Raw genomic sequence first — 26,405 nt, forward strand, 5'->3', positions numbered from 1 at the left:
CCAATCACTGAGCAGCCTTTCATTCCATAATTTTGGCGGCGGGCAGACGATGGCGGAAAATTTGAAAGGTAAGAATATACCGTGTTAATCGTTCACAAACAACAGTTTATCCAATACAAGACTGATCTATAGCCCGAGTTGGTTAAACGATACGCGTTCCCGGAAATAAGTTCTCAGTTTTGAAAGATTCGTTGCTGCAAGTTGTTGAAACAAATTCAGTCGGTGTTATGGCCAGCGCGCGCTCCTGAAACACGTTTAACAAACTCCTCGAGAGCCGTCTCTTCACTCCGTTCAGATTATTTTGTAAAAAATTCTGAAGTTGTTTAACGTAACATATCACGCTAATGCGCAGTATTAGCATCATTTCGGTGTTTAGCTAACTTTTTCATTTTCCTTTGCAAAATGAATCATATTTAAACGCAAACGAAGACGCTAAAATATCAATTCAGCCCGTGAATACACGCAGTTTAGCTTTGTTATGGTGTTTAAATGGCCCATTGGTTAGCAAAGATACTCGCGACGAGCCCTGTAAGGATTAACTTACTAACGTAACGTTAACGTTATCCCGAATAACCTTAAGGGAAGCAGATCTGCACATTACGATTTTCTGTAGTGTTTTTGTTGATGTATATATTTTTTAAAGTTATATGAAGGACTATGATCACCATCTTGTTAGTTAGCCCATTCTCACAAAATATATTGATAAGAATTTTTAATGTTGCCATTACTTGAAAACATAACATGACAATATTGTTAGTTCATTTAATTGGCTTTGGTTTGTTGTTTAATTAAAGAGTTATGATCAAATTATATCTTGAAAATATTTGTAGTTTATGTAATTAGCTACATAATATTATTAAAAAAAATGTAAGTTTTCAAACAATTCGTCCATCATATTTTGTGTGTGTGTGTGTATATATACATCTATATGTATACATTTTTAAAAAGCAATAATATTTTCACACGCTTTATTTTGACATTTTTCTTTCTGCAAAGTTCTAGTTTACATGTGTATTAGCAACAGCTAAGCAGTGTTTTGTTGCTAGGTTGTTGCAAGATCAGATACATTTTTGGCTGGAAGTTAACAAGAATTATTTACATTAATAAATTTCCATTAATTGTATATATATATATATTTTTTTTTTTTTTTTTTTTTTTTTTTTGTCTACCCCAACCCTAAACTCAACCATCACTGTAATGTAAAAACAGTAGTTGTTCTGCGTATTATATGTCATTTATTAAATTACCCAATAAATTGTATCCTATTAATGTCTATCCCCACCCTAACCCCAAACCCAACAGTCACAGTACTCTAAAAACAGTAGTTGTACCAAGTATTATATATGTAATTTATTAAATTACCCAATAAATTGTATCTTTTAACGTCTACCCCAAACCTAAACCCACCCCTCGCAGTACTATAAAAATATAAATTATTGTTATACAGTGTCACAGAAATGAAGCTATATTGATGTGCGTGTCTGCAGATGTATCCTATCTAGACTTTACCCACATTTTTCCTCTCTTTTTCTGAAATTAACATGTAATCATGTTTTGTAGCTCAAGTTTGCAGGGTAGCATGCATTGCTACGACAGAGCAGCTGGAGGTAGTCTGTCGAGATGAGAGAGTGGTGTGCGAAGAGCTCGGCATCAGCAGGAACAACCTGTGTGATTATGAAGTGGAATATTTGTGTGACTACAAAAGAAAAGTTATCACAGATGGGAAGACGCAAACAGTACAGGTGAGCAGAAAACAAATCTGTAAAACATCTGATTTCATTTGAAATACAAGAAAAAACATTTTTTTTTAATCCTACATAACAATTGAGAAAGGATTTTGGATTTACAATAGGAGGAACTGGCATTCGGCACTAGGGCTGGACGATATGGCAAATATGCAATCTCGATAATTGTTTTCCATATTGAACAATAACGATATTCATCTCTATGTAAGTGTTAATGCTTCCAGATTTAAGAATACCCCAACAATGACTGAAGCCGCAAAAATTAGAGGGTACATTAAATGGCATAACATAACTAACAAAACTAAATTGTCGGTGGCCAAAAATTCGGTGCATCTCTAATATCAACACAGTTCTAGATTCCTATTGTTGCACATTTCTGCTGTGTGATTGGCTCTTGAATCAATATAAAGTAAAAGAAAGTCCAGAGCTTATCATCGTTATTGACATAAATTTTATCACGATTCAATAAATTATTGTTTATCAACCCATTCCTATTCGGAACTGCTATTCATATAGTAGTAATAACATAGTAGTAATAACAAATGTAAATTTTTCAAATATACTTTTATTATATACAAACTTTTCATAATAAAAAAGGGCTTAAAACTAATATTTCGCGACATTAATAAACTATTCATAAAACAAATGTCACTATAATTATTCTTAACACTTTTAATACTGTTAAACTAGATGATTTTGTAATGATAGTAATTATTGTTGTATTTAACAACAGCAAACTTTCAAATTATAGAACTTTTACTTTGATGGAAAACCACATGAAAGTGCTATTGAAAGGCTGATCTTCATTTATATATACTTTTTTTATAAAACCTTCTCATTATATACACGTTTTAAAAGTTTAAAACTCACAGCACTTGGGGTTTATTTGAACAAGCTTTTATTCTGTACAGGAAGCTTTTCTGTGCCACTGAATAAAAATATCTCAAAATACAAAACGGGTAACAAGAGGAAAAACAGGAACAGAAATATTATATATGTGTAAGAGGAAAACTGTACCTGATCTGCATAAGCAAACAACATGCAAAGAAATGCAAGGATAACCACTGTAAGGACATGACGCCTGTAAAATAAAATAACATTTAAATTATTTGTTGTTTGACTGAAGGTAATGCTTGGGCCCTATTACAATTCTGTGACAAACTCAATACTGTATATTTTACCTCGCTGTATTAGATTTATAACATGCACTTGCCAGAGATATCAACTTGAATTATCTTTTGTTTTCTCCTCAATTTTGAACTATGTGTAACTGCACTTATAAAAGAAGTATATAAGTGCATATACGAATTGGTATACAGTAGTCAAGAGTTGAAGTGGATCAAAAAATAAGAATAAGTGTTCAATAATTTGAGGACATCTTTGATGAGATTTTGTTACTCTTCATATGTTAACTAGTATATGCAGGGATTGGACAATAAATTGAAATGCCTGGTTTTAGACAACAATAATTCATTAGTACGGTATAGGGCCTCCTTTTGCGGCCAATACAGCATCAATTCATATTGGGAACGACAGGTACAAATCCTGCACAGTGGCCAGAGGGATTTTGAGCCATTCTTCTTGCATACTTCACTCTGGGTATGCAACAGTCTGGGTGGTATGTTTTTTTGGGGCTTCTCCACACCATAACTCTTCTGGACATGGGAAAGACAGTGAAGGTAGACTCATCAGAGAACAATACGTTTCACATTGTCCACTACACAGCCCTGCTGCTGTTTTTCACTGCTGGCCTGGCACTATTGAAACCATCGTTTGGCATTGGCATGAGTGACCAAAGGTTTAGCTACAGCAACTCTTCCATGTATATTGACCCTGTGGAGCTACCGACCAACAGTTTTGGTGGAAACTGGACAGTTGAGGTGTACATTTAATTCTGCAGCGAGTTGCACCCAGACATTCCTTTCCGACAGCTTCCTCTTGCGTCCACAGTTATTCCTGTGGGATGTGGTTCATCTTTCTTGGTGGTATGCTGACATTATCCAGGTACCGTGGCTCTTGATATATCACAAAGGCTTGCTGTCTTGGTCACAGATGTACACAGCACACTAACAATTAGTCCTCTTTTGAACTCTGATTTGCCACCCATAATGTTGTATCCATTGCATTATTTGATGCAAACTGTGCTATTACTCTTCTAATTAAACATTCACACTATGTACTTACTGGTGGAATGTGCAATCAATGAAGATTAGCCACTAGACCAGGGGTCACAAAACCTGTTACCGAAGGGCCGGTGTCCTGCAGATTTTAGTTCCAACCCTAATCAAACACACCTGAACAAGGCACACTCTTGACAGGCACATGGGAACAGTGGGCGGAGAGAACTAGCATTAAAACTCCACTATTCTGAAAGCTATAATAAATAATGTGATGGGTGTTTTGAGCTGAAACCTTACAGACACATTCTGGAGACAAAAGACAACTGTTATATCTTGAAAAGGGGGTAAAATAGGTGCCCTTTAAACAGTAAAATTGCTTTAAACAAAACTATCCTACTTTCTCTTCCATGTTTTCCCCTCTCTTTCCCAGGAGTTATACCTGGTGAAATGGAAAGGCTACCCTGAATCCAGAAACACATGGGAACCACGGAGGAACCTGAGGTGCGTCAACCTGCTCTCGCAGTTCTGGGAGGATCTAAATGCAGAGATGCGAAGACAGAATAAACGTTCCGCCCCTCGACGTCTAGACCCCGCCACTGTAACACACCTCACTCAGCGGGCAAAACTCCGGCAGACCCTCAAACAGTGGGAGACTCACCTCAACAGCCTGGGCACCCATAAGGGCTACATCTCTGTTCGCAACCTGGTGGATCTGGAGGGTCCACCCAAGAGCTTCACCTACATTAATGACTATAAAGTTGGAGATGGGATCCTGCTGAATGAAGTGTCCGTGGGCTGTGAGTGCACAGACTGTTTGGCCAGCCCTGTGGAGGGTTGCTGTGCCGGAGCGTCCCAACATAAGTTTGCATACAATGAGTTAGGTCAGGTGCGCATTCGACCCGGGTTGCCCATTTATGAATGCAACAAGAGATGCCGCTGTGGGCCCGAGTGTTCCAACAGAGTGGTGCAGAGGGGCATCCAGTATTCCCTCTGCATTTTCAGGACAGACAATGGCAGGGGATGGGGGGTGCGGACCATGGAGCGTATACGCAAGAACACTTTCGTCATGGAGTATGTTGGCGAGGTGAGAGGGACTTATTAGTTCTAGTCTGGAGTAGATGCATTTAAAGGGCTGTAGCCAACGATTATTTGATAATCCATAAATGTGTTGATTTATTTCTTCGATTCATTATAGAGTTTTTTGGATTTGAACATGAATATTTGTACAGTGAAATTTCATCATCGATTTTACCAATCAGTTGTTTATCAGTTAAATATTTTTACTTCTGATTATTTAGTCTAATAATTTGTTGATCGGTTTAAAAGTTCTTAATTTCAACAAAATAATTATACTTGTATATAAATATATCATTCTAATTCATTTACAGGGTTTCTGCAGGGTCTTAAATCTCAAAAGCTCAGTTTTAGGCTTTACAAAGTTTTAAATCTACTGAAATATTGTGTTGTAGGTCTTAAATGTTTTTTTTTAACAGGTCCTAAGTTTTCTTTGTTCATATACAGCTACCCAATCTGGCCATTAACACCCATACAATCCCAATCAAACTTTTAACTTTTTATTTAAAAATAGCATTTAGTAACATTCCTTACACTAACATTTGCTTAAAAGTTCTCCATTTATTTACTGCTGGTGATACTATATTTATTTATTTATTTATTATTATTATTATTATTATTGTAGACTGAAGTAATTGACAGCTATTCTTGATAAGGGTTATAGGGTTAGTGAATGAATGTATTTAAAAAATAAAATTCTAACTAAATAATTATTAAATGTATTGAATTGTCATTTTTTGTTACTGCAAATAAAAATCTTTTCTAACTGGGATATTCGAAAAAAATCCTTAGCATTTAGCCCTGTACAACTTAAAAATTTCATTCATAATGGTCTTAAAATGTCTTAAATTTTACTTGGTGAAATCTGCAGAAACACTGATCTAATTATGTAATTATATAATAACTATAATGCTGTTATTTTAATACATTTTTAAATGTTAAATGCCAAATGAAGTGTTATTCAGCGGTTATTTCTTTGACTCAACAGTATTAAAGCAGTTATTTATAATGTTTTAATTCATTATTAATAATGTTATTAAAGCTGGCTGATGTTTTCCATACACAGCCCTCAGTCAATCAATAATTTGTCAATGAATTTTGTGGTTATTTGCTTTATAGAATTTTATTGTATCTAATTTCTGTATTTGAACTGTGCTTCAGTTGAACATTGTCGTTGCTGCCCTGTTATCACCAGAACACGTTCCTCTTCACTAGTAGATAATGGCATTGTCAAGCAGCTATCAAATGTTTTCAGTTTCCTTGTGATAACTGTGGCTGTGTCTGTCTGTCTATCAAAAAAGCGGGTTTCGTAGTTGTTAAATCTTCCTTTCCCTGTTTTGCTTTAGATCATCACAACAGAAGAAGCAGAACGCAGAGGTCATGTATACGATAAAGAGGGCGCCACTTACCTGTTTGACCTGGATTATGTGGACGATGAGTATACCGTAGATGCTGCTCATTATGGAAACATTTCCCACTTCGTCAACCACAGCGTGAGTTGATCATCTTAAAATAAATGTTGTGGTTTCATTTAGTTTAATCTGCATGAGTTGTAGGGCTGCTTAATATTGGAAAAATCTGACAATGCAATATTAAGTTTTTACTTATTTGGAAAGAATTTTGGGTCACACGTAATTTTAAAGTTCAGTTCTTCTTCTTAGCAAACCTTTTTGACTTTTGCTTTAATAAACACCTAATTTGCTCCTTATTAATAGTTATTAAGGTAGTTTAGGTATTGGGTAGGATTAGGGATGTAGAATAAGATCATACAGAACATGTGCTTTATAAGTACTAATAAGCAGTATTCATTAATAAGCAGTATCTCATTAATATACATGCTAATAAGCAACTAGTTAATAGTGAGAATTGGTTCCTAAAGTGTTACCGAATGTATTAATTGTGATTGACTGGGATAATTCTGTAGAGAAGTGAATCATGCATAACTTGTAATAAACAAACTACAAGCATAGATAAATGCAACAAAGCAAAGATAAAAGTGAAATAAACAGTGCATGCTTTATGGTTTTGTATATGTAAATGTAAAAATTACACTGCAAATCAACTCAATGTTGCATATCATTGTGATGTGACTATTGCGGATGCACACATTGCGTTATCGATGCTGAAACGATATATTGTGTAGCCCTAATGAACTGAATCTTCAATTTCTTTTAAATGTCACTGTTAAGTCTGAAGTTTCTGGGTCCAAACGCTCTATCAGATGTCAAATGATATCTAACGTCAGATGACAAAAAAACAATTATAAATACTCAGTGTGCTAATGTCCAGTGTTGGTTGGGTTTGTTACTTTTTAAAAAAGCAATGAATTACTAATTACATCATTAAACTTGTATTTAAGATTAATGTTCTAATTCATTTGAAAAGTAATCGAATTGCTTTACTAAACATAACTCTCTATAAATCACAATGTATTTATAATAGCAGTTAAACTCTTTTCTTTAAAGTCATACTTTTAGCTTTATTAGATATTAAAACTTAAGCATTTTAATAGCAAACATAATTTTTAGTTAACAAATAGAATTACTCTGCAAATAGGGCTGCATGATCTTGGAAAAAAACTGACATTAATTATAATCCCTATTTGACATTGCAGATCCTGCGATGTGGCTTGCAGATTCGCACATTGCGATATTGATGCTGAATATATTGTGCAGCCCTATCTGCAAAAATGAAGTCTTCTACAATAAATTCATTAAAACATTGAAGTTTTTTTAACGCAATACACTGTAATTCAAACATGCCATGTACTGTCAATTATTACTGACTTGATTGTTACTCAAGTGTGTGTAAAACAAGAAAAATTTAATTTACGCTGCTTCTCTAAATTTATTCAGAAATGTTGACTTTGTTTACAATATTTAAGGCATGTGTACTATAACCAGGGCCAGACAGAAGCTGCAGACTTTTTTTGCTATTTCTGCACAGAATTGTGTACAGAATCTGTGGATTTATGTAGAATGATTTTGAGAGTATAGTAACTAAAAGCTCAGGCAAAACTAGTAAACAAAGCAAGTCTCTCATAATACATCTACTGAAAGACAGTAAATGTTACTTTACAAATTGTATTGTAGTTTTCATATTACTAACATCACTGAAGTGAATATAAAAACTGAATAAATGTATATTTACACACATTTGATGGGCTCAAAAATTTGTGGAAATGTGTGGATTTCTGTGCACACAGATTCTGTGTGGGGGTAATTATAACCAATAGAACTTAAATACAACAAACAATAGATAAGTGATTTAATTACAGTAACTAATTACTCTAGAAGCTTGAAGCCAAAAACTTCATTGTGAATTTCATACATATTGATTTTTGACAAATTAACCAGTGCATTACAACATACTTTACTTGATCTCTTATGAATGACGTTGTTTTGCATCCCCAGTGTGACCCCAACCTCCAGGTGTATAATGTGTTTATTGATAACCTGGATGAGCGGCTGCCGCGGATCGCGTTCTTCGCCACGCGTGGAATAAAGGCTGGAGAGGAGCTCACCTTTGACTACAACATGAAGAGTATGTATGAGACTGGATAGAAGACAAGGGGGATCAGTTGATTCATTAGTAATGCTAATGATAGTAATGCAACTGAACATACAAAGCAACTATATTTGATCTAAAAGTGGCGTTTATATTGTTTCTTACATTAATTATAGGCAAGGCAAGTTAATTTATATAGCACATTTCATACACAGTGGCACTTCAAAGTGCTTTACATAAACAGAAATAAGAGACAAGTATAAGAAAATAAAAACAATAATAAAAATGATAAAAAAAACAGATAAAAATGTGTTCAAACAGGAAATAAAAGAATGAAAAAGAAGAGAAAAACAATAGTGCGATCTACCGTACATAGCACAGTGCTCATTCAGTAAAGGCACAGCTAAACAGATTTGTTTTCAGTCTTGATTTAAATGTGCCTAATGTTGGAGCACATCTCATAATTTCTGGAAGCTGATTCCAGCAGCGGGGGGCAAAGTTGCTGCAAGTCGATTCACCCCATGTTCTGTTGTATAAAACTTTATGTTTCTGAAGCACAAATTAAACATATCTGAAGGATTTCTGGAGGAGCATCATGTGACAATATAGACCTATTGATAAATCAAATGGTCTTGCCATCACAAGATTGTTGTATTTTTTTTAATATATATATTAAAATACAAATAATAATAAAAAGTTGCTGTAAAGTTTTTATACTTGCATGAAGTGGTTTTTCAGGCAATTTTGCAAAGCAATGTTCCTCAAAATGGCAATTTTCAGGTAATTTGTGTTCATTAAAGTCGCATAGCCATTCTTTAAAGATAATATGTATTTATTTCTAGAAACTTTCACCTTTAGACTTGATGACGTGAATACTCTGAATCCATAATTCTGTAACCTACCAGAAACACCGCATATGTCTTTTCTCTCAAAATTAAGATAATTTCCATCCCATTAGTGCTTGTATAACATGCCTATATGCTCCTTTGATTAAATATGTGGCTGTGATACATGTAATCCTACCAACATTCATCACATTCATTTTTAGAATTATTTATTGCAATGAGAAAAGATAAAAACAAAAAATGGATTTCAAATCAGTTAATACAATGTCATCATTACAAAGTTGACACTTGGTGATATCGCAGTTTTTGTGCAGATGTGTAATAGAAACCAGTGTATTGTTTACTAAATGAAAGCTATTAAATGTCTTATTTAAATGACCCCATCAAAATAATGAAGGATGAGTCTGCCTCTGATGTAAATTCTTTCTTGAAAGAGTAAATGATGTATTTGTGTAATCTGTTTTGTTTTGTTTTCCCCCTCATAGTTGATCCAGTAGATGCCGAGAGCACAAAGATGGATACTAATTTCGGTGTGATGGGACTCCCAGGCTCCCCTAAGAAGCGCATGCGTGTGGAGTGCAAATGTGGGGTGGCGACTTGTCGAAAGTACCTGTTTTAGAGCAAGTGCATGCTAAAGAGAGACTGATGGAAGATCATGTTCAATTTGATTGTGCTGAAAGCATCTGCAGTTTCCAAATTTAGAATTTTAAGTAAATATTTAAGTTTTTTTATTCAAGAATAACCTCAACTTTTACCACAAAAATGGTTTCATCTATGTTTAAGAAAAGGATCAAATGTGGCATTAATTTCACTTTAGACATTTAAAAAAAGATGTTAGTGAAGGTTTAAAAAAAAAAAAAGCAATTTTTATAAAATCATATCAGCTTAAAATTCTTACAGAAAAGCTTTTTAATATGCTTTATTTGCTCAAATGGGATGGATTGTTTTTACTTTTGTTTGTAATTTTTTAGTAAATATTTTAGACCAGTGTAACATTTGTAAAATCTACAATCTCCTTGATTTTTCACTTTCCACCAGGGGGCAAAATATAACTATTAATGCACAGAAAGGGATGTTTGTTAGACTGAAGAGGGTGGACCAACACCGGCTGCCTCTTACACATGATAAATGTTCTCATTATGTGTACAAAGTCTAACAAATTACAAAATGTATTCATACTATCAAACCCATATTTTAGAGTCTGTCTTTGAGAACTGGACTGGATGCATAAATGAGTTCAAGTGCTTAAGTTTAATTATCGTTTTACAGATCTGGTTAGTATCCAGGGGCTGCATTTCCCAAAAGCACATTGATCCTATTGTTGGCATTGACCAATAAAACCTCACATGTTTATGTTGCTTTTGGGAAACTGTTCAGAACTAGACCGTGAAGCTGGAGTGTGTTTTGTTGATTCCTTTGAAATTGTATATCAATTCTGCAAGCTCACATACTCAGAAACATTTTAAAAGTCACACAATAATAAAACTGCCATCCTCAAAATCTGTTCAAAATATCTCAAAATATGTATATATTGTAGGACTACAATTTGTTTTTTTTATCGGCTTTGTATTAAAAAAAAAATCAAGTTGTTTTGTCAGAGCTCACGTTTATACTTGCACAAAATTTGGATCATTTTGCACCATGTTGATAATGACAGCATAGGTTGTACACTTAGCAAATAAACGAATCCGCTTTTATCAATCATAGACTTTTATTTCCATACTAACATGATAAAACACCTGATAATGACCACAGAACGTGTTCACAACCCTGTTTACACATTAATTCAGTGAGACGACAAAGCAATAAATTAGTGACTGAATACTTGGAGGGTCAAGTTTTGGAAGAGGGGATATCCAAGGGTGAAAGATTTCTTCAATCCTCTCTGTTTACAATGGAGTGTAGTCACCCGGTAACCTGACGCCGTGACTTCAGTGCAATGCGTGACCTTTTGGGGTGATATCAGAGGCTTGGGGCACGCTTTAAAAGAGCACTGCAAAAGGCCATATGCTTGCCTACAAACTGACAAGACGACAATTTGGGGACTTTGTGTTTCCAAAGTAGATAGGTGCAAAACTGTTGCATGTTCAAGTTCACCCCAAAATACAAATTCTGCCATTGTTTACTCGCTTTCCTGTTCTAAATCCACAAGACTGATCTGTTCATCTCAACAAAAATGTGTATATTTGAAAATAAATCTGATCCGTTTGTCACTCCATTTAAAGTCTGTTGTTTTTGATGCTCCAAAACACTTCATCAAACGATCAATCCATATGAATCAAGCAATTTCACCAAACTTTATACGATGAACAGATTAATTTCGCCATTTATTCAAACAGATCAGTGAATATAATCTCAGCCATCCCACTTATATGCGCAGGAACAAGCCTCACTGGATCATGCAGAAGCTGAAATGTGCAATAAGATGCAGAAATGAGCATCATCGGTTAATTCGCATTAACTTTGATAGAGCTTCCATGACTAAATTTGAATACTGTATTATAAAAAACTAACTAATTGACTCATTACACTTACACTATAAAAGCCATTAGTTACTTTGAAAAAGTGAGTAATCCCATTGACTTAAAAGCAACAAGTTGATTTATCTTAAAACAAGTCAACTTTTATAATTATGCACAGTTTGTTTACTTTATAAGGCAATGAGTTTACTCTCTTTTTTTAAGTAAAGTCAACTGATTGCTTTACAGTATATGATTGTTTTGGGTGAACAGACTTTCAATGGAAAATGGATAACTGATTTCTATTAGAAGGATCTTGATTTGTGCTCTGTAGATTAGAGATTCCTTACAGCTTTGGAACAACAAAGCAGAGAAAGTTATGACAGAACTAACACTTTAATCATATTCACTCATTTTTAAGTTTATACACAGCATGTGAGTAATCCCAGTTACAAAATGATCAGACATAACATCAAATACCCTTTCACAGTGTTTAAGTGACAAAATGTAGTGCCTTTAAATATTTGATACCTAGTTAATGCTCTTCTTAATTGGTTGACAAATAGACTGTAGACAAATAGACTAATTCCTCACTTACATCACACTGTGATATAAGAAAAACCACAGATATATCTACACAACCTAAAACTTTCCTAAATTCCTGCTTTGAATTGACCTGCACCGTTAGTCCAGTCCACCTCATTTCTTGTCACACATATAACCACATTCACTCTCCACCAAGTCATCCCACTTACAAGTTTCTATATTAGATTCATTTTTTAGGACGAGCAGCTGTGCAATTGAGGATGAATCATTAAGCCGAGTAACAGTTGCACTGACCAATTATGTATGAAGTACACAGTGATGTCATTCAGCTGAATAACATACTGGTTGCTCAAATGATTATTTTAGTAATATATAATCCACAGCAGATTTAATACTGGAGGTCTGAATGATAAACAACATACCAAGCTTAAGCTCACCTCCTAAATTTGAAAACACTGACTCTCACGCTGTTTACAACCACGTACGAACACAAATATGATTTGCTTGCATGAAAATGTTCTTATTAGGAATTTCTCAAGGCACTGGGGAGAAAGGAAGAAGGTCAAGTCTTAAGGCTTTTAGGAGAAGTGGATGGAAGGGGAAAGAAAGCCAGTATTTAAATTAGAACCAAAGGGACAACAGGAATAATCCCACACACAGAAAAGCGCTGGGCTCTTGAATCCCTACAGCCAGGCAGATAACAGCAGTGAAGAAGGTTACGGAGACCATGAGACACGTGCTCAGAGAGACCTCAGCCTGATCCTTTGATATTTGAGATAGTTCACTGTCGACTCCTGGCAGTGTGTGCTGAGGTTCAAGGTCTTTACATGCCTCTTGGGAAAGTTCATCAGCCTCAGACCTTAAATAATCTTCTGCTGAGGTTTGAACAGTTGAAGGCTGATGATCGAAGGCTCTTGGTGATGTTTCAGAACCACTGACCAGTGCTGGCTTTTCTGGTTGGCTTGCTGGATGCTCTGAAGTACACATGGAAACAGTTTGGTTATCAACTTCTGGGTCCTCAGGCAGGATTGAGGCCAGGGTTCTTGGATCTAAGAGTGCTTCTTGGCTGGTTGGATGGATTAGTAAACTTTGGGTTACTCTTTCCTGTAAAGTGGTCTCTAAATAGGAAACCACCAAAGCATCAGGTTCCTCATCCCCGGTTTTGGTGCTTTCCACTTCGAACACCTTGGTGGTTTTAATTCCAATTAAAGAGACAAGGTCTACCTCCTGTTCTTGAACTCCTTCGTCCAGAGGATGCTCCGAGCTATCTGACAGCTTCTCTGCATCTTCAGTTGCAATGTTTACCTCCTTAGAGGAAGGAGGCAGCTTGGGTCCTTCAAACAGCTGAATGCAAGTTGTATCTTTTTCTAGATCCTGACTCGGCTCTTCTAGAATATCTGCCAATATTTCGTCAATTTCCACAGCGTCTTCCTTTTCCTGAAAGTCTTTAAGACATTTTTCATCCAGTGGATTCTTTAAGTCTTCTGACAGAATCAGCTTCTCAACATCTTCAGTTGCAATGTGTACCTCTTTTGAGGGAAGCAACTTGGGATCTTCCAACCTGTGTCTGAACGTTTCATCTTCTTCTGTATTCTGACTTGGTTTTTCTAGAATATCTGCCAAGCTGACATCAATTTTCACAACATCTTCCTTTTCCTGAAAATCCTTTAGACCCTTTTCATTCAGTGGATTCACTCTTTCTTCTGACAAATTGTGTTTCTCTGTGTCTTTGGTAGCAATGTTTACCTCTTTTGAGGAAGGAAGTGACTTGGGATCTTCCGATTTGTGACTGTATGTTTTATCTTCTTCTGTATTCTGACCTGGTTCTTCTAGAATATCTGCCAAGCTGTCAACCATTTCCACAACATCTTTTTCTTGAAAGTTCTTCAGTCCTTCCAGAGGATGATCTAACCCATCTGAAAAACTGAGCTTCTCCTGATCTTCCGTTGCAACATTTACCTGGATTGAGGAAGAAGGCTGTTTGGGAAATTCTAATTTGTAAATGTAAGTTTTATCTTCTTCTATATTCTGACTTGGTTCTTCTTGAATATCGGCCAAGCTGTCAACCATTTCCACAACATCTTCATTTTCCTGCAGATCCTTCAGACTGTCCACCAGAGGATTTTCTAACCCATCTGACAAACTGAGCTTCTCAACATCTTCAGTTGCAACATTTACCTGTATTGAGGAAGGCGGCTGCTTGGGTTCTTCATCCAGACGGTTCTCTAAAAACTCTGACAAATTGACCTTTTCTAAATCTACATTTACAAGGTTTAACGGTGTTGAGGAAGGAAGCTGTTTGGGAAATTCTGACCGGTGAATGTAAGTTTTTTCTTCTTCTTTATTCTCACTTGATTCTTCTTGAATGTCTGCCAATCTGTCATCTACTTCCACAACATCTTCCTTTTCCTGAAAAGCCTTTAGACCTTCTTCATTCAGTGGATTCTCTAAACCCTCTGACCAAATCAGCTCCTCTACATCTTCAGTTACAACTTTTAACTTTTTTGAGGAAGAAGCCTGTGTGGGATCTTCCGACCTGTAAATGCATGTTTTATCTCCTTCTACATTCTGACTGGGTTCCTCTTTAATGTCTGACAGTTTGTCATACATTTCCACAACATCCTTCTTCTCCTGAAATTCCTTCAGACTTTCTTCCTCGGTATGTGTCGTGTTTGGAAACGCAGCCAGTGAAGGCTGGCCCAACTCGAAAGGCACTTGCGCTAACATCCCATTCTGTGGATGAGACAGTTGGTTGGGGTTATTGGAATCCTCAAATCCATTATTGTTAGTCTCTTGTCTATCATAGGAGTGGACAAGAACTACAGGAACTGAAAAAGACATAGAAGGGAGAACATTATAGACTGGATCTTGTGCCTCTGAGGACTCCTGGGTTGACTGTGATTGGGGGATGGATAAAATCGATGGACGAAGGCCAGACTCTTCTATTTTTGGTAAATTTATGGACGACTCTGACTCTAGTGGAAGTGGTTCACCGTAGGGAGTATCTGAAGTGGACAGAGAACATCCTGCCATGGAGGAAGTCTTGGTGGACTCTGGGGAACTGGACACATTTTTGGCAGTCTGCAACAGAAAGCAAAAGTAACAAAACTTGCATTCCAAACAATTTAAGAACGTTTAATCAAGAATGTAATATAGGCTGTAAACACTGACACAGTTTACACCTGGTTTTACACCTCATTTTTGTAAACCTGATCACTAGATTGTCCATTTCTGACCACTTCCAGAGGTAGTTGATAATGCATTTGGATTGCTTTCATAATGTAAATTCTCATTTTGCAATGCATTCTAAGAGCCACAAGTGACCACCTACTCATCTAATGTGATCTCTATGTGAAGTGCTGTGAGAAATTGCACCAAAACTAAATACTAATAGTCAAGACATTTTATATAACATTTTTATAAAACTGACTAAATTTGGTAGCAGGTAAAAACAGTAATGCATCTTAAATTAAATGACCACTTGTGATCAGATCACTGACAATTTATCTTAAAACCAGGTGGAAACTGAGCCTTTATTTTGCATATATGAATTTGAATCGCTACCGATTTACAAAAAGTGTAAGATGAATGGCACAAACACTAAATTCAAAATGCATTACAGTAATCAATTCTTGATTGCAACCCTTAGGAGAATCAAGAATGAATGGCTTTGCTAACGCATATTAATGTTAATAATATTTATTATTGTTGAAACCAGCACTAATTTGCACAATTTAACTACTGATATTAGTATGAAGAGTTTTCTGTTGGCATTTTATTCATGCTGTTGTTTCAGACCATGTCAATTTATAAATGTTATTTCTTCCATTATTAATAATAATCAGTAACAAATGTATGCAAAAAATAGAACCAAATATAATAATAAAAAAAAGAAATCTATTAGTATAAAAAAAACTTTATCATTAATGTTTACATGAATCAATTAATAAAAAGCACGAGATAAACAACCTAAAATGTCAAGAGCAAATGGAGATGTAAATTGTGTTAGAAGGAAGTTTGTGCCAGTTCCCACTGGCCCTTTCCCAGTAGCCTAAGCCAGTGAGAAGAGATTACTTTAACGAAAAACTAAATATTCAAAAGATAGTTATGAACATTTGTGACAAAATTACACAGGTTTAAAAAAAAAATAAAAGATTAAAAAGTTGATGCTTACCATTCTGCCTGTTTAAACTGTGATGCTTATAATGTAGCCTGTTTAAAGTTATGCAGGGTAAATGTAGGGTAAACATGCTGTTATACTGACAATACTTGCATACACAGAAATCAAATGAATGCAATACAAGTTCTGCTGCTTGTTTTGTACAATTTTTTAACTTTGAAAGTTTAGTCTTTACTTCAGTTACAACGGGGTGTTTTTCCTCCAACTGACTACTTGCCAAAACACTCTATGGGAAAGCAGCCCAGGAGCCCAATAAAACAGACCAACATTTAGCTAAAAACAAGATATTGCCACTTTTACAGCAGCTTTTGTCCTATGTGGGAAACTTTAGAGCTGCAAAGAGGACCTTTTTTTACTACCTGACTAACTTGCCTATATAATACACAAAACACAATACACTGTAGACAAAGTTTACTTTTTAAAAACTAAAGACATAAACAGTGTTTACTTTGTTGATCTAGACATTATGTATTATGGGACATGATACAGGATGCACGTTACATGCAACACGATGAATGGGTGACAGTAGCAAGGCGTTAAGTCGACAAGTCACATGCACATTACCTAAGTTGATGCCGAAGCTTCAATGAGCTGTTCAGGTAGACAGATGAAAAGAATAACAATATCAACAAATACATATCTTTGTTTTTGTTATTTAATATAGACTGGAGACGAGGTTTTGTTTGACCAGTGGACTAGTTTTGTCAACATTATAAACTAAAACAAACACTACATTTAAAAATATATTTGAAAATCACGTTTATCTAATTATTCAAGGCTTACCAGTCCATAATTAAAAAGACATTTTAACCAAACAAAACATTTATCCTCATGTTGTGTCAAAACTGTATTATATTCTTCTACTTCTACGTCTTTTCTTTTCTTTCTTTTTAAGTAAACAAAAGTGTTTGGTTATCAACTATTTTAATAATGTATTATTTTGGTCTATGGTTTCATATAAAAGTCATTTAGGTTTAGAACACAGGTTAGAACTGTCATTTTTGAGTTGAAGTCCCAAAGAAATCAAAACTAACCATATGATTTTGTTAGCTCACATTGCCAGTTTTGTGGTGAACAATTTATCTGTGCATGTCATTAAGAAAAAAAATTGTTTGCCCTTCTAATTTTTTACTGAAACCAGAAAATGCACTTCCGGTTTGTTTTCAGTTCATTCATCAGATTACGTGATTTTGAGGTAATGGGCGTGGCTAACGCTGCTCCAGCTGTCAGTTTTGACAACAAACAGAAATAGTGAGCAGGAGGTAAGTGTCTGTTAGGTTGTAATAACCCTTCTAAAACCCCTTTGTTGATCTTTCTGAATGAAATGCCTACTTAACTACGTCCATTCAGCTCGCGGTAGAAAAAAACAAGCCACGCCCACTGCTCATTTTAAATTCAGTTTCTCTAGAAACTGCTTCAAACTACAAAAAGAATAACAATTGCAGCTTCCGGTTCATTAGGACTTTAAGGCTTCTAGTGTCTTTTTATTTTTAAACGGTTGACGACAGACGAGAAACTATTTAGCGACACCAGTGGCCATTAAGTGAACTGCAGCCATCACATTTTTGCATACGAGAAACTACACGATTTGATAGACCTAATATGCACAGCAAGTGTTTAAAAGTCCCCGATAAAATCCCAGTAAATGGTTAATTTGATTATTTTTAGCTGTAAAACAAGATGAAAGTGTTTTACTGTAAGCCCCGTCAGCAGTAGCAGACCATCATTGAAAATACTGCGGTAAAATCGATTTCCTTATTTTAAAGATATGGTGCAGAACAACTGAATTTAATTCAATGCTTCTTGTTTGGTCTAATACCCACTTCATATTATAAATCAATCAGACTTTGAAGACCATTGACTTTTATTGAAATCAGAATTTAAATGCTTATTTTAATTAAATTTGTAATGGTATGACAGTTCACCGGAAACACTTGAGCTGGCTACTTGAAAATTAAACGTCCTTGTTATTTAATTAAATGTAGCTCATATACCCCATTTCCTAAAATAAACTCACAGTAAAGAAACATGACAGAAGGGAGAAAACCTCAGTTAAGAAAGCATCAGATCATAGCGATATGAATTAAAATTACCATGTTATTATAGGTGTTTTTTTAAGTATATTTAGTATTATAGACTATATAAATCAGGCTATATAGGACAATCGTTTTAATTAACCATCTTCTTTCTGTGACAAACTGATCTTGGTGAACATAATCACTAATTCTGGATATTTGAAATATTCTGGATATTCTGGATATACTGAAATATTATACAAGTATTTTATTGTTTTATTTAAAAGTGATACAAAAAATGATTTAATGCACATAAATTCTTACATATAGCTACAAATCAACACTGCAAATAGACAAGCAAGTGGTTATTGGAACAGTGAAATGTTGGTTGTAATTTTAACAAGCGTACTGGACTGTGTGAGTATGCATGATGAAACCCGTAATCAGTATTTTAGCTAGCATTAAAAGACAATAGGCAATCAATGAGTTAAAAGTTGAATGTAATTGAGATCCTTGAGTTATCTTTAGCCTGGGTTGCTCTGAAAAACACTAGAGCCCCGCATTTGTTGCAATAGTGACAGACAAGAATCCTATGTGTAAGAATAGATAACACAAAAACAGCACTCATAAGATAAATAACTGTATACCGCAACATACAATGAATCACTGTAGGGGTGTCTAGACAGCACAGAGAGTTTTCCGATACCGCAATTACAAAAAAAATTTGGTGCTATACCGCACATGAAAACCATCATGGAAATCTGGTAAAGGTTAAAGTCAGGTGGGGAAAACAAACTTATGTTTAAACTTTTTATGTAAGTTTGCGTTTTTCATTCGCTTTCAGAACTAGTGATATAAAGCAAATCTCACTCACCTCAATGTCGATCTCTGGCTGAACTATAGCCGGCTGTGCAAAAGAGTCTTGATTTTCCGGGGCTTCACACTCGTCATTGCTTAGATAAGCTATTAAAAAAATTAATAACAGTTTGTTTTTTAAAATCTGAGATATACAAAGTATAAAATGATCTACATTAGCTTTATCATGAGATAAATAAATTGTCGGATGACATTACGGCAATTAACACGTACCATCTTCTCTGTCATCAGAGTCATCATAACCACTGGCAGTTCTAAAAGGAAAACACACATACACACCCAAACAATCATTTTTCAGCACATGTCAGTAAACATTCAGTACTACAGTATTAAAATCCACATCATTTGAATTATTAGTATTATTATCCATCATTAATAATAAAAGACCTGATCTGCATTTGAAATAGAATACTTTCCTACAGTAAGCAAAAAAATTGTGTGGCTCCAAAGACAAAGCATCATATTTTGGCATAACATAAAACTAAATTTACATGATTTTATATATAAAAAACATATTTAATGCAAGTAAAGTGTCTACTATTATGTATAAGATCAAAATATGGGTAAAGTAATGTTCAATCTTCATAGTAAAGCTACATCCTTATACTGAATTGAAATTAATAGAATATATAAAGAATTCAATGAACAATTATTTGAACGTTAGTTGTGGCAAATATTAATTTGATTAATTAAAGATTTAAAATAAAAAGTAATTAGTACTTTAAATGTAATCAAATATGCCCTTTTTTGGAAGATAAATCTATGATCTATGAAGTAAAAATGAAGTAAAAATATATGATCATTCATTTTTCTGAGCAAAAATGAATGACTGATCAAACAGAACACAAATAATGCTGTATTACATTTATTATTGCGATGCTTAAAAACCTTTTTATCTTTTACCTATGAAGTCTATCCTAATACATGGTCTTCAAAAAAACAGTAGCCAAAAGCAGATGAATGACAATTTGATTTCAATACTATGCAGCCACAGTAGATGTAAATATTGGAATATTATTACATTTCAGTTTGTGAATTACAAGGTGGGCTGTGAGAAGTCTCACTGTAAATGCGACCCCTGTACTTTGCACTTACACTACACAGTCAACCGTGTATGTCCCAAATGCAACACTAAGGGTCCTATCTTACACCCGGTGCAATAAGGCGCAAGATGTGTGATTTGTTACTCTTTTCAGACCAGCGCAACCCTAATTTTCACGTTTTGCACCATGTTGTTTAAATAGCAAATCCATTAGCGTCACTTTGTGGCCTCATGAGTGTGCAGGTCTATGAAGGAGGTGTGCATTGTTGGTGCACTGCCATTTTGAAAAACTGAAATAGACCATTTGACCAATGACCACTATTGGCCAAGTAAAACCTGCTCTAAAGTCGAGCGCAGAGCTAGACTTTAGAGTTAGTTATGCGCCTATGCAGGTACAAAACCTTTACACATTGCTTAATACACACAGGATGTGCAGCAACACACAAACATCTTTACATATGAAAAAAATAAAGGATTAAAATATTACAAAATTATTATTTTCTACATAAATATAAAAACCACTCCATGGCTTCTTCATCTCGGGGGGATTTTTTAAAGTTTATTCCTGACAATCTGCATTTGTATAATGTTATTATTATTAGCCGTATGATTTATTTTATGCATATTTATATTTGTTTTAATAAAAATAAGTTTACATTTGTCCACTGTTGGGTTTTGGAGGTAACAAACGCTTAAACTAAATTAAATATGTAGGCTAATGGATGTCTTCAGCAGAGTGCGTACAACCCCGTTTCGTTGTTCACTCAAGTAAAGAGTGAAAGTAAAGAGAAAGTAAAGAGGCCGAATGGAGGAGGCTCCTTCTTTATCCTCACACTGCAGATGGTCTGTTTAACTGTTTGACTGTGAAGCATTCAGTTTTTACTCTTACAAAGTTCACCATGTCAATAGCAAATGTGCCATAGCGCGACGCAACTGACTCTTAAAGAGAATGTGAGATGAGACTCTTTTACACCCTTTTACAAAGAAGCATGACCCTTTTACACCATGTGCCAGGGTGCAAAGCGTATATTTCCCCTTCTTAAAATAGCAAAAGTGGATTCATATACACCCTTAAAGCTTTTACGCCATGCGCTTTAGACTTTATGCCTAGATCGTTAAATTAGAGCCCTACATTTTTTCCCCAAATAGAAATTCCAACTGTTTCCCAGGCGACATTGAACAGCTGCCAAATTAGGAAAATAAAGGACCAAATAAGTGGTGGCATGGTGGCTCAGTGGTTAGCACTGTCGCCTCAGGTAGTCACTGGTTCAAGTCCCAACGGGGCCAGGAGGCATTACATTCCAAACCTGAATGACTTTCTTTTTTGGAAAAGAAAACAATCTTGATAAATCTTTGAGAATTATACAGTGGGGGTGAACTGTAACTAAAGCTGTATGGTGACCAATATTTATAAATACATTTTGTTGAGTATTCCACAATTAAAAATTATGTTTATAATGACATGAGGGTGATCTTTGGGTAAGCTACGCCTTTAAAAGTAAACCCCTCATCCACTGGGCAGACTGCCACAAGATTGCTTTACTAACTAAATGGAAAATAACTGTGACCTTTGTGGAACATCTGACCCCCTCCAGAGTTTGAGATGCTTTTTCACATCTGTAGGTAAAGACCGTCTCGCCCTCACTCACGCTTAAACCACATGACTAATCCAATGATGAAATAGGACCAGTCCAAATATTGCCAAGAAATCCAGCGTAATATTTAAACAACCTTTTCCATGTCTTTAAATAGTCTCATTTCTACATATTGAGTATTTTGTGAGTGTGAAGCACTTTAACTGACATCCTTTTTATGACCTTATAGTCGTAGCATGTTTGAGCAAAGTAATAGAAACAAGGGTTGACATTTGAGGAAAGGTTGCGAGACTCTGTGGATCGAAACTACCTTCTGATTTTTATCTCCATCACAATTTTGTGTGTGGCATCTTTAGCAAGCTTATTCTGTTTTCTTTGTTCTTCTGTATATCCCAGACCGAATATGGAAAGTGGAAAGAATGGAAACGGCGTAGGTTTGTGTCTTCTTTTGTTGGTTTGTTGTGTCTCTACCGTGCAACCCCAACAGAAAGGTCAGAGGTAAGGTCTCGATACGCTAGAGCTGAAAGTGACACCTGCCTTGTCCTATTTTCATCCTCCTCGCACACCCTTGAATGGCTGCCATTCTTATAAGGGAGTGAGGGGGTGGGGAAACTGTGGAACCCCAAAACTCAAACAATATACAGATGTGATATAAAGTCCTTGGTATACTTTTTTCGGTGTTTGTCCAATTTTTTAATTTCATCTCACACACAGAGCCATGTCTGCACAGCGTAATCCAGCATGAATGAACATGGATGGATGAGACACATGTGCACTAGTTCCTAGTTGACTCGGTCTACATCATCATTTGCTTACTGCTTTAGCTGTAACATCCATGGGCAATCTTGATGATGAAAATTACATCTCACAGACAGTGTGCAGATTGTCATGGATGTCTAAGTTAGTATGCTTAAAGAGATATTCAACCAAAAATGAAAATTCTCTCATCATTAATTTACCCTCAACCTGTTCCAAACCTTACAGAGTTTGTTTTGTTTAGCAGAAAAGATGGTTTTGAAGACTGTTGGAAACTGGCTGCCATTGACTTTTTCCTACTTTCCGATCAAAGAATACTACAGTTACTACTATTCTTTAAAACATCAGTTGTGTTCCACAAGAAACCGAACAGGGTGAGTAATCTTTCATTTCAGGTCAACTATACTTTAAATGGGGCCTGTAAAATTCAACACAATTTTACTAATGCTACAGTCAATCATTGCAACAATTTCATCTTGTGTTCAAACTTGTAGTTGACTTCCATAGTATTTGTTTCTCCTGTATCAGTGCACTTTATTATTTTTAAAAATTGTAATGTTGCCCTCATTTTTAATCAAATAACATAACCTTCCCTCCCCACTCAAAATGACTTTTCTTCATTTCTGGTCACACGGAATGCCTTTAGGGAGGGCAATCAGCGCCTGTCTTGTTTCTGCCCTGCTTTTGTCCATTTTGTTGGCAACAACCATCTTCCAACAATCCAATCGATTTCCAAAAGACAAAATAACACACCGCCCAACTTTTTTTTCTTATTTCAATTGTTCAATTGGATGTACACCACGATATGGGGCGAAAAGACAATCTTAACTTTCAGCGCATGCTGACTTTAAGGTGAATCAAGGAAATGCTGCAGAAAAGTATCAATGGTGATTTATTAATAAACTCTGTGTGAAATCAAAACTTTGGTAGCAGATACTAGGGCTGCACAATATATTATTTCAGCATTGAAATCGCAATGTGCGATCCAACAATAGTAACATCACAGGGATCTGCATTGTAGTTGGGATTAGAGTTAACCAGACATTACAGTTAACAACATAGTAGAGTAATTTCACTTTTTAACCTTCAAGTGAAAGTTTATTTGCATGCGTTTCTATGAATTTTTAAAATGATATTTTATGCAAATATGCTGCCCTATCATTCCAACCGATCTAAAATTATGAATTCTTTACAGGCTCTTCGAGTCATCTGGTGAAATTGCATTTCTATCCCAATATACAGTTAAGGCCAGAATAATTAGCCCCCCTGAATTATTATTCCCCATTTTCTGTTTAACAGAGAGAAGATTTCAACACATTTCTAAATATAATAGTTTTATTAACTCATTTCTGATTTATTTTCTCTTTGCCATGAGGACAGTAAATAATATTTTACTAGCTATTTTTCAAGACACTTTTATACTGCTTAAAATGACGTTTAAAGGCTTAACCAGGTTAATTAGGTTAACATAGGCAGGATAGGGTAATTAGGCAAGTTATTGTATAATGATGGTTTGTTCTGTTGACTATTGAAAAAATATAGCTTAAAGGGGCTAATGATTTTGACCTTAAAATGTTTTTTAAAAAATTGAAAAATGAAATACAACAAATAAGACTTACTCCTTAAGAAAAAATATTATCAGACATACTGTGATAATTTCCTTGCTCTGTTAAACATATTTTGGGAAATATAAAAAAACAAAAAACAAAAAAAAAATAATAATAATAATAATTCAAGGGGGGGGGGGGGGGTCTGACTTCAAACGTAGGTCACAGTTAATGAAAATATTGCAATGTCAGTTTATTCCAATATCATGCAGCCTTAGGAAACACCGTTGTTCTTTAGGTCAGTGGTTCACAGCATTTTTGCCTGAAACTCCTTTTTCCTCTGGAAAATATTGTAAGGCCCTCGTCAACATTTAATAATACTATCAATCATATAAATTTGCAGCAAGGATGACAAAAAATTTTTTTCAAACAAACGGTATGTTTACTACTATATCTACAGTAGATATGTTTATGCACAAATAATGGCCTAATGTAAAATATAAAAGCAAAACATCAGTAGGCCATTTGTAACTGAAAAATGTACGCCTTTGGTCTTTAAATTGGCTCTATATAGTTGCCAATTGTTAAAAAAGTTTCTTATCAGTAGCTGTGATGTCCCTCATCTCATTTTGGGTGTGTGTCAATTCTTTTGCCTTGCGCTCAAAAAATGCACTGGGCTTGTCGTTGTATTGAGAATGAGTCGTCTGCAAATGTCTGATTAATTTAGACAGCCTCGTGCATTTGTTAGCAAGAAGTTTGGTGCAGATAATACACTGTGGCTGGGTCAGGGACTCTTTGCTTCGAGAAAATGGAATAAAATCATAGTTTAGGTGACTATCTTGGTATTTCCTGCATTTCGTGTTTCCAGTATTGCTAGCGCTGCGACCCAAGATGTTTGGAGCTTCCTCACCTGGGTCCAGTATGCTTGGGTCATTAGCATTAGACTTTCTTGTGGAGGACAAATTACAAATTTGTCAATTTTTTTAGGTCAGCCAGGGGATAAAATGAACTAAGCAGTGTTGCCAGATGTTGCTGACTGTTTCCAGTTCAAAAGCTGTCGAAAAACTGCTGAAAAGCAAAAAGCGCCGCCCAACAATCAATAGACCAATTACCAACCTACGTCACACATGACGTCACACGGGTCCCCGGTTGCAAAAAAACACAGGCTGCGATAGTAAAGATGTTGTGTTGTGCGGTAGGATGCCAAATTCTAAAGTCCAAAAATAGAAAACTTAACTTTTACCATACACTACACTGCTTTAGTGCTAACTGCAGACGTCTTTGGCTAAAAGGGAGCTGAATGAAGTAACGACGTAATTATAAATGCTGGACTCTGCAGTTCTCATGTTTTATCAGATGGTTCACGCTATGCTGAATCATACACATTACTCGTTTTTGATTGCAGAAATAATTTCAGCAAAAACAGTTACATATGGTTAAACTGCGGACACTGAATGCTCAGAATGAAACGTGAAAGTGTAAGTTATTAAGGTAAAGTTGGTTTTATATTCACACATTCATTCAGTGACAACTTGTGACACACTCCCTATATTGTTTACCACGACACTTTGAATATTCGGTCTGAAGTAAGATGTCGTGTCGGGGTGGGAGATTACAAGCGTTTCTACACTGTTCTAAGCATATGTATGCGAAGAACGGGGGCTGTGGCATCTTTGGGAGATCAAAACAGGTGTATGAGGGCAGACTGGGGCTTGCGGGCACGCCGTTGCAAAACGGCCCAAATTTTCACTACCCGTCTGTCTTTTTTTACCTGCAAAAATAAATTCAAAACCGCCCAATCTGGCAACACTGGAACTAAGGCAACATGATCGTTCTCCTAACTGTCCACTGCATACATTTTTTTTAAAAAATATGACAAGACCCCCCCACAGAGCTCGCTGAGGCCCCCTTGTGGGCTGGGACCCCCCTGTTGGGAACCGCTGCTTTAGGTGAACAATGAATTTGTGCATGTTTATCCACTGAAATTTTTGTTTTGGTAATTTTTAATTTATGTCCACATATGGAGTGGCGATATCCTCTCTTGAGGTCAGTTTGATGGCTTCAGCCACAATATTCTTAACCATGCCTCTCTTACCGT

The 26,405-nt window shown here is 35.5% G+C and overlaps 2 protein-coding genes across 2 annotated transcripts in view; one reads left to right on the forward strand and one right to left on the reverse strand.

Annotated features, from left to right (window-relative positions):
- suv39h1b (SUV39H1 histone lysine methyltransferase b) lies at positions 1-10,992 on the forward strand. Its single transcript, XM_056463563.1, has 6 exons — positions 1-68; positions 1,561-1,742; positions 4,296-4,949; positions 6,286-6,432; positions 8,353-8,482; positions 9,777-10,992. Exons 1-6 carry the CDS (start codon positions 50-52, stop codon positions 9,908-9,910), a joined length of 1,266 nt encoding a protein of 421 aa, XP_056319538.1. The 5' UTR covers positions 1-49; the 3' UTR covers positions 9,911-10,992.
- Positions 10,984-26,405, reverse strand: part of si:ch211-167b20.8 (uncharacterized) — a 17,263-nt gene continuing 1,841 nt past the window's right edge. The window contains exons 2-4 of the mRNA XM_056463562.1: positions 19,581-19,621; positions 19,366-19,454; positions 10,984-15,377 (exon numbers count right to left, since the gene is read on the reverse strand). Coding sequence (XP_056319537.1) covers positions 12,918-15,377; positions 19,366-19,454; positions 19,581-19,621 — 2,590 coding nt within the window. The 3' untranslated portion in view covers positions 10,984-12,917. The remainder of the gene's footprint in view (positions 15,378-19,365; positions 19,455-19,580; positions 19,622-26,405) is intronic.

The sequence above is a fragment of the Danio aesculapii genome, chromosome 8 (assembly GCF_903798145.1).
Source record: "Danio aesculapii chromosome 8, fDanAes4.1, whole genome shotgun sequence".
NCBI classification, from domain to species: domain Eukaryota; kingdom Metazoa; phylum Chordata; class Actinopteri; order Cypriniformes; family Danionidae; genus Danio; species Danio aesculapii.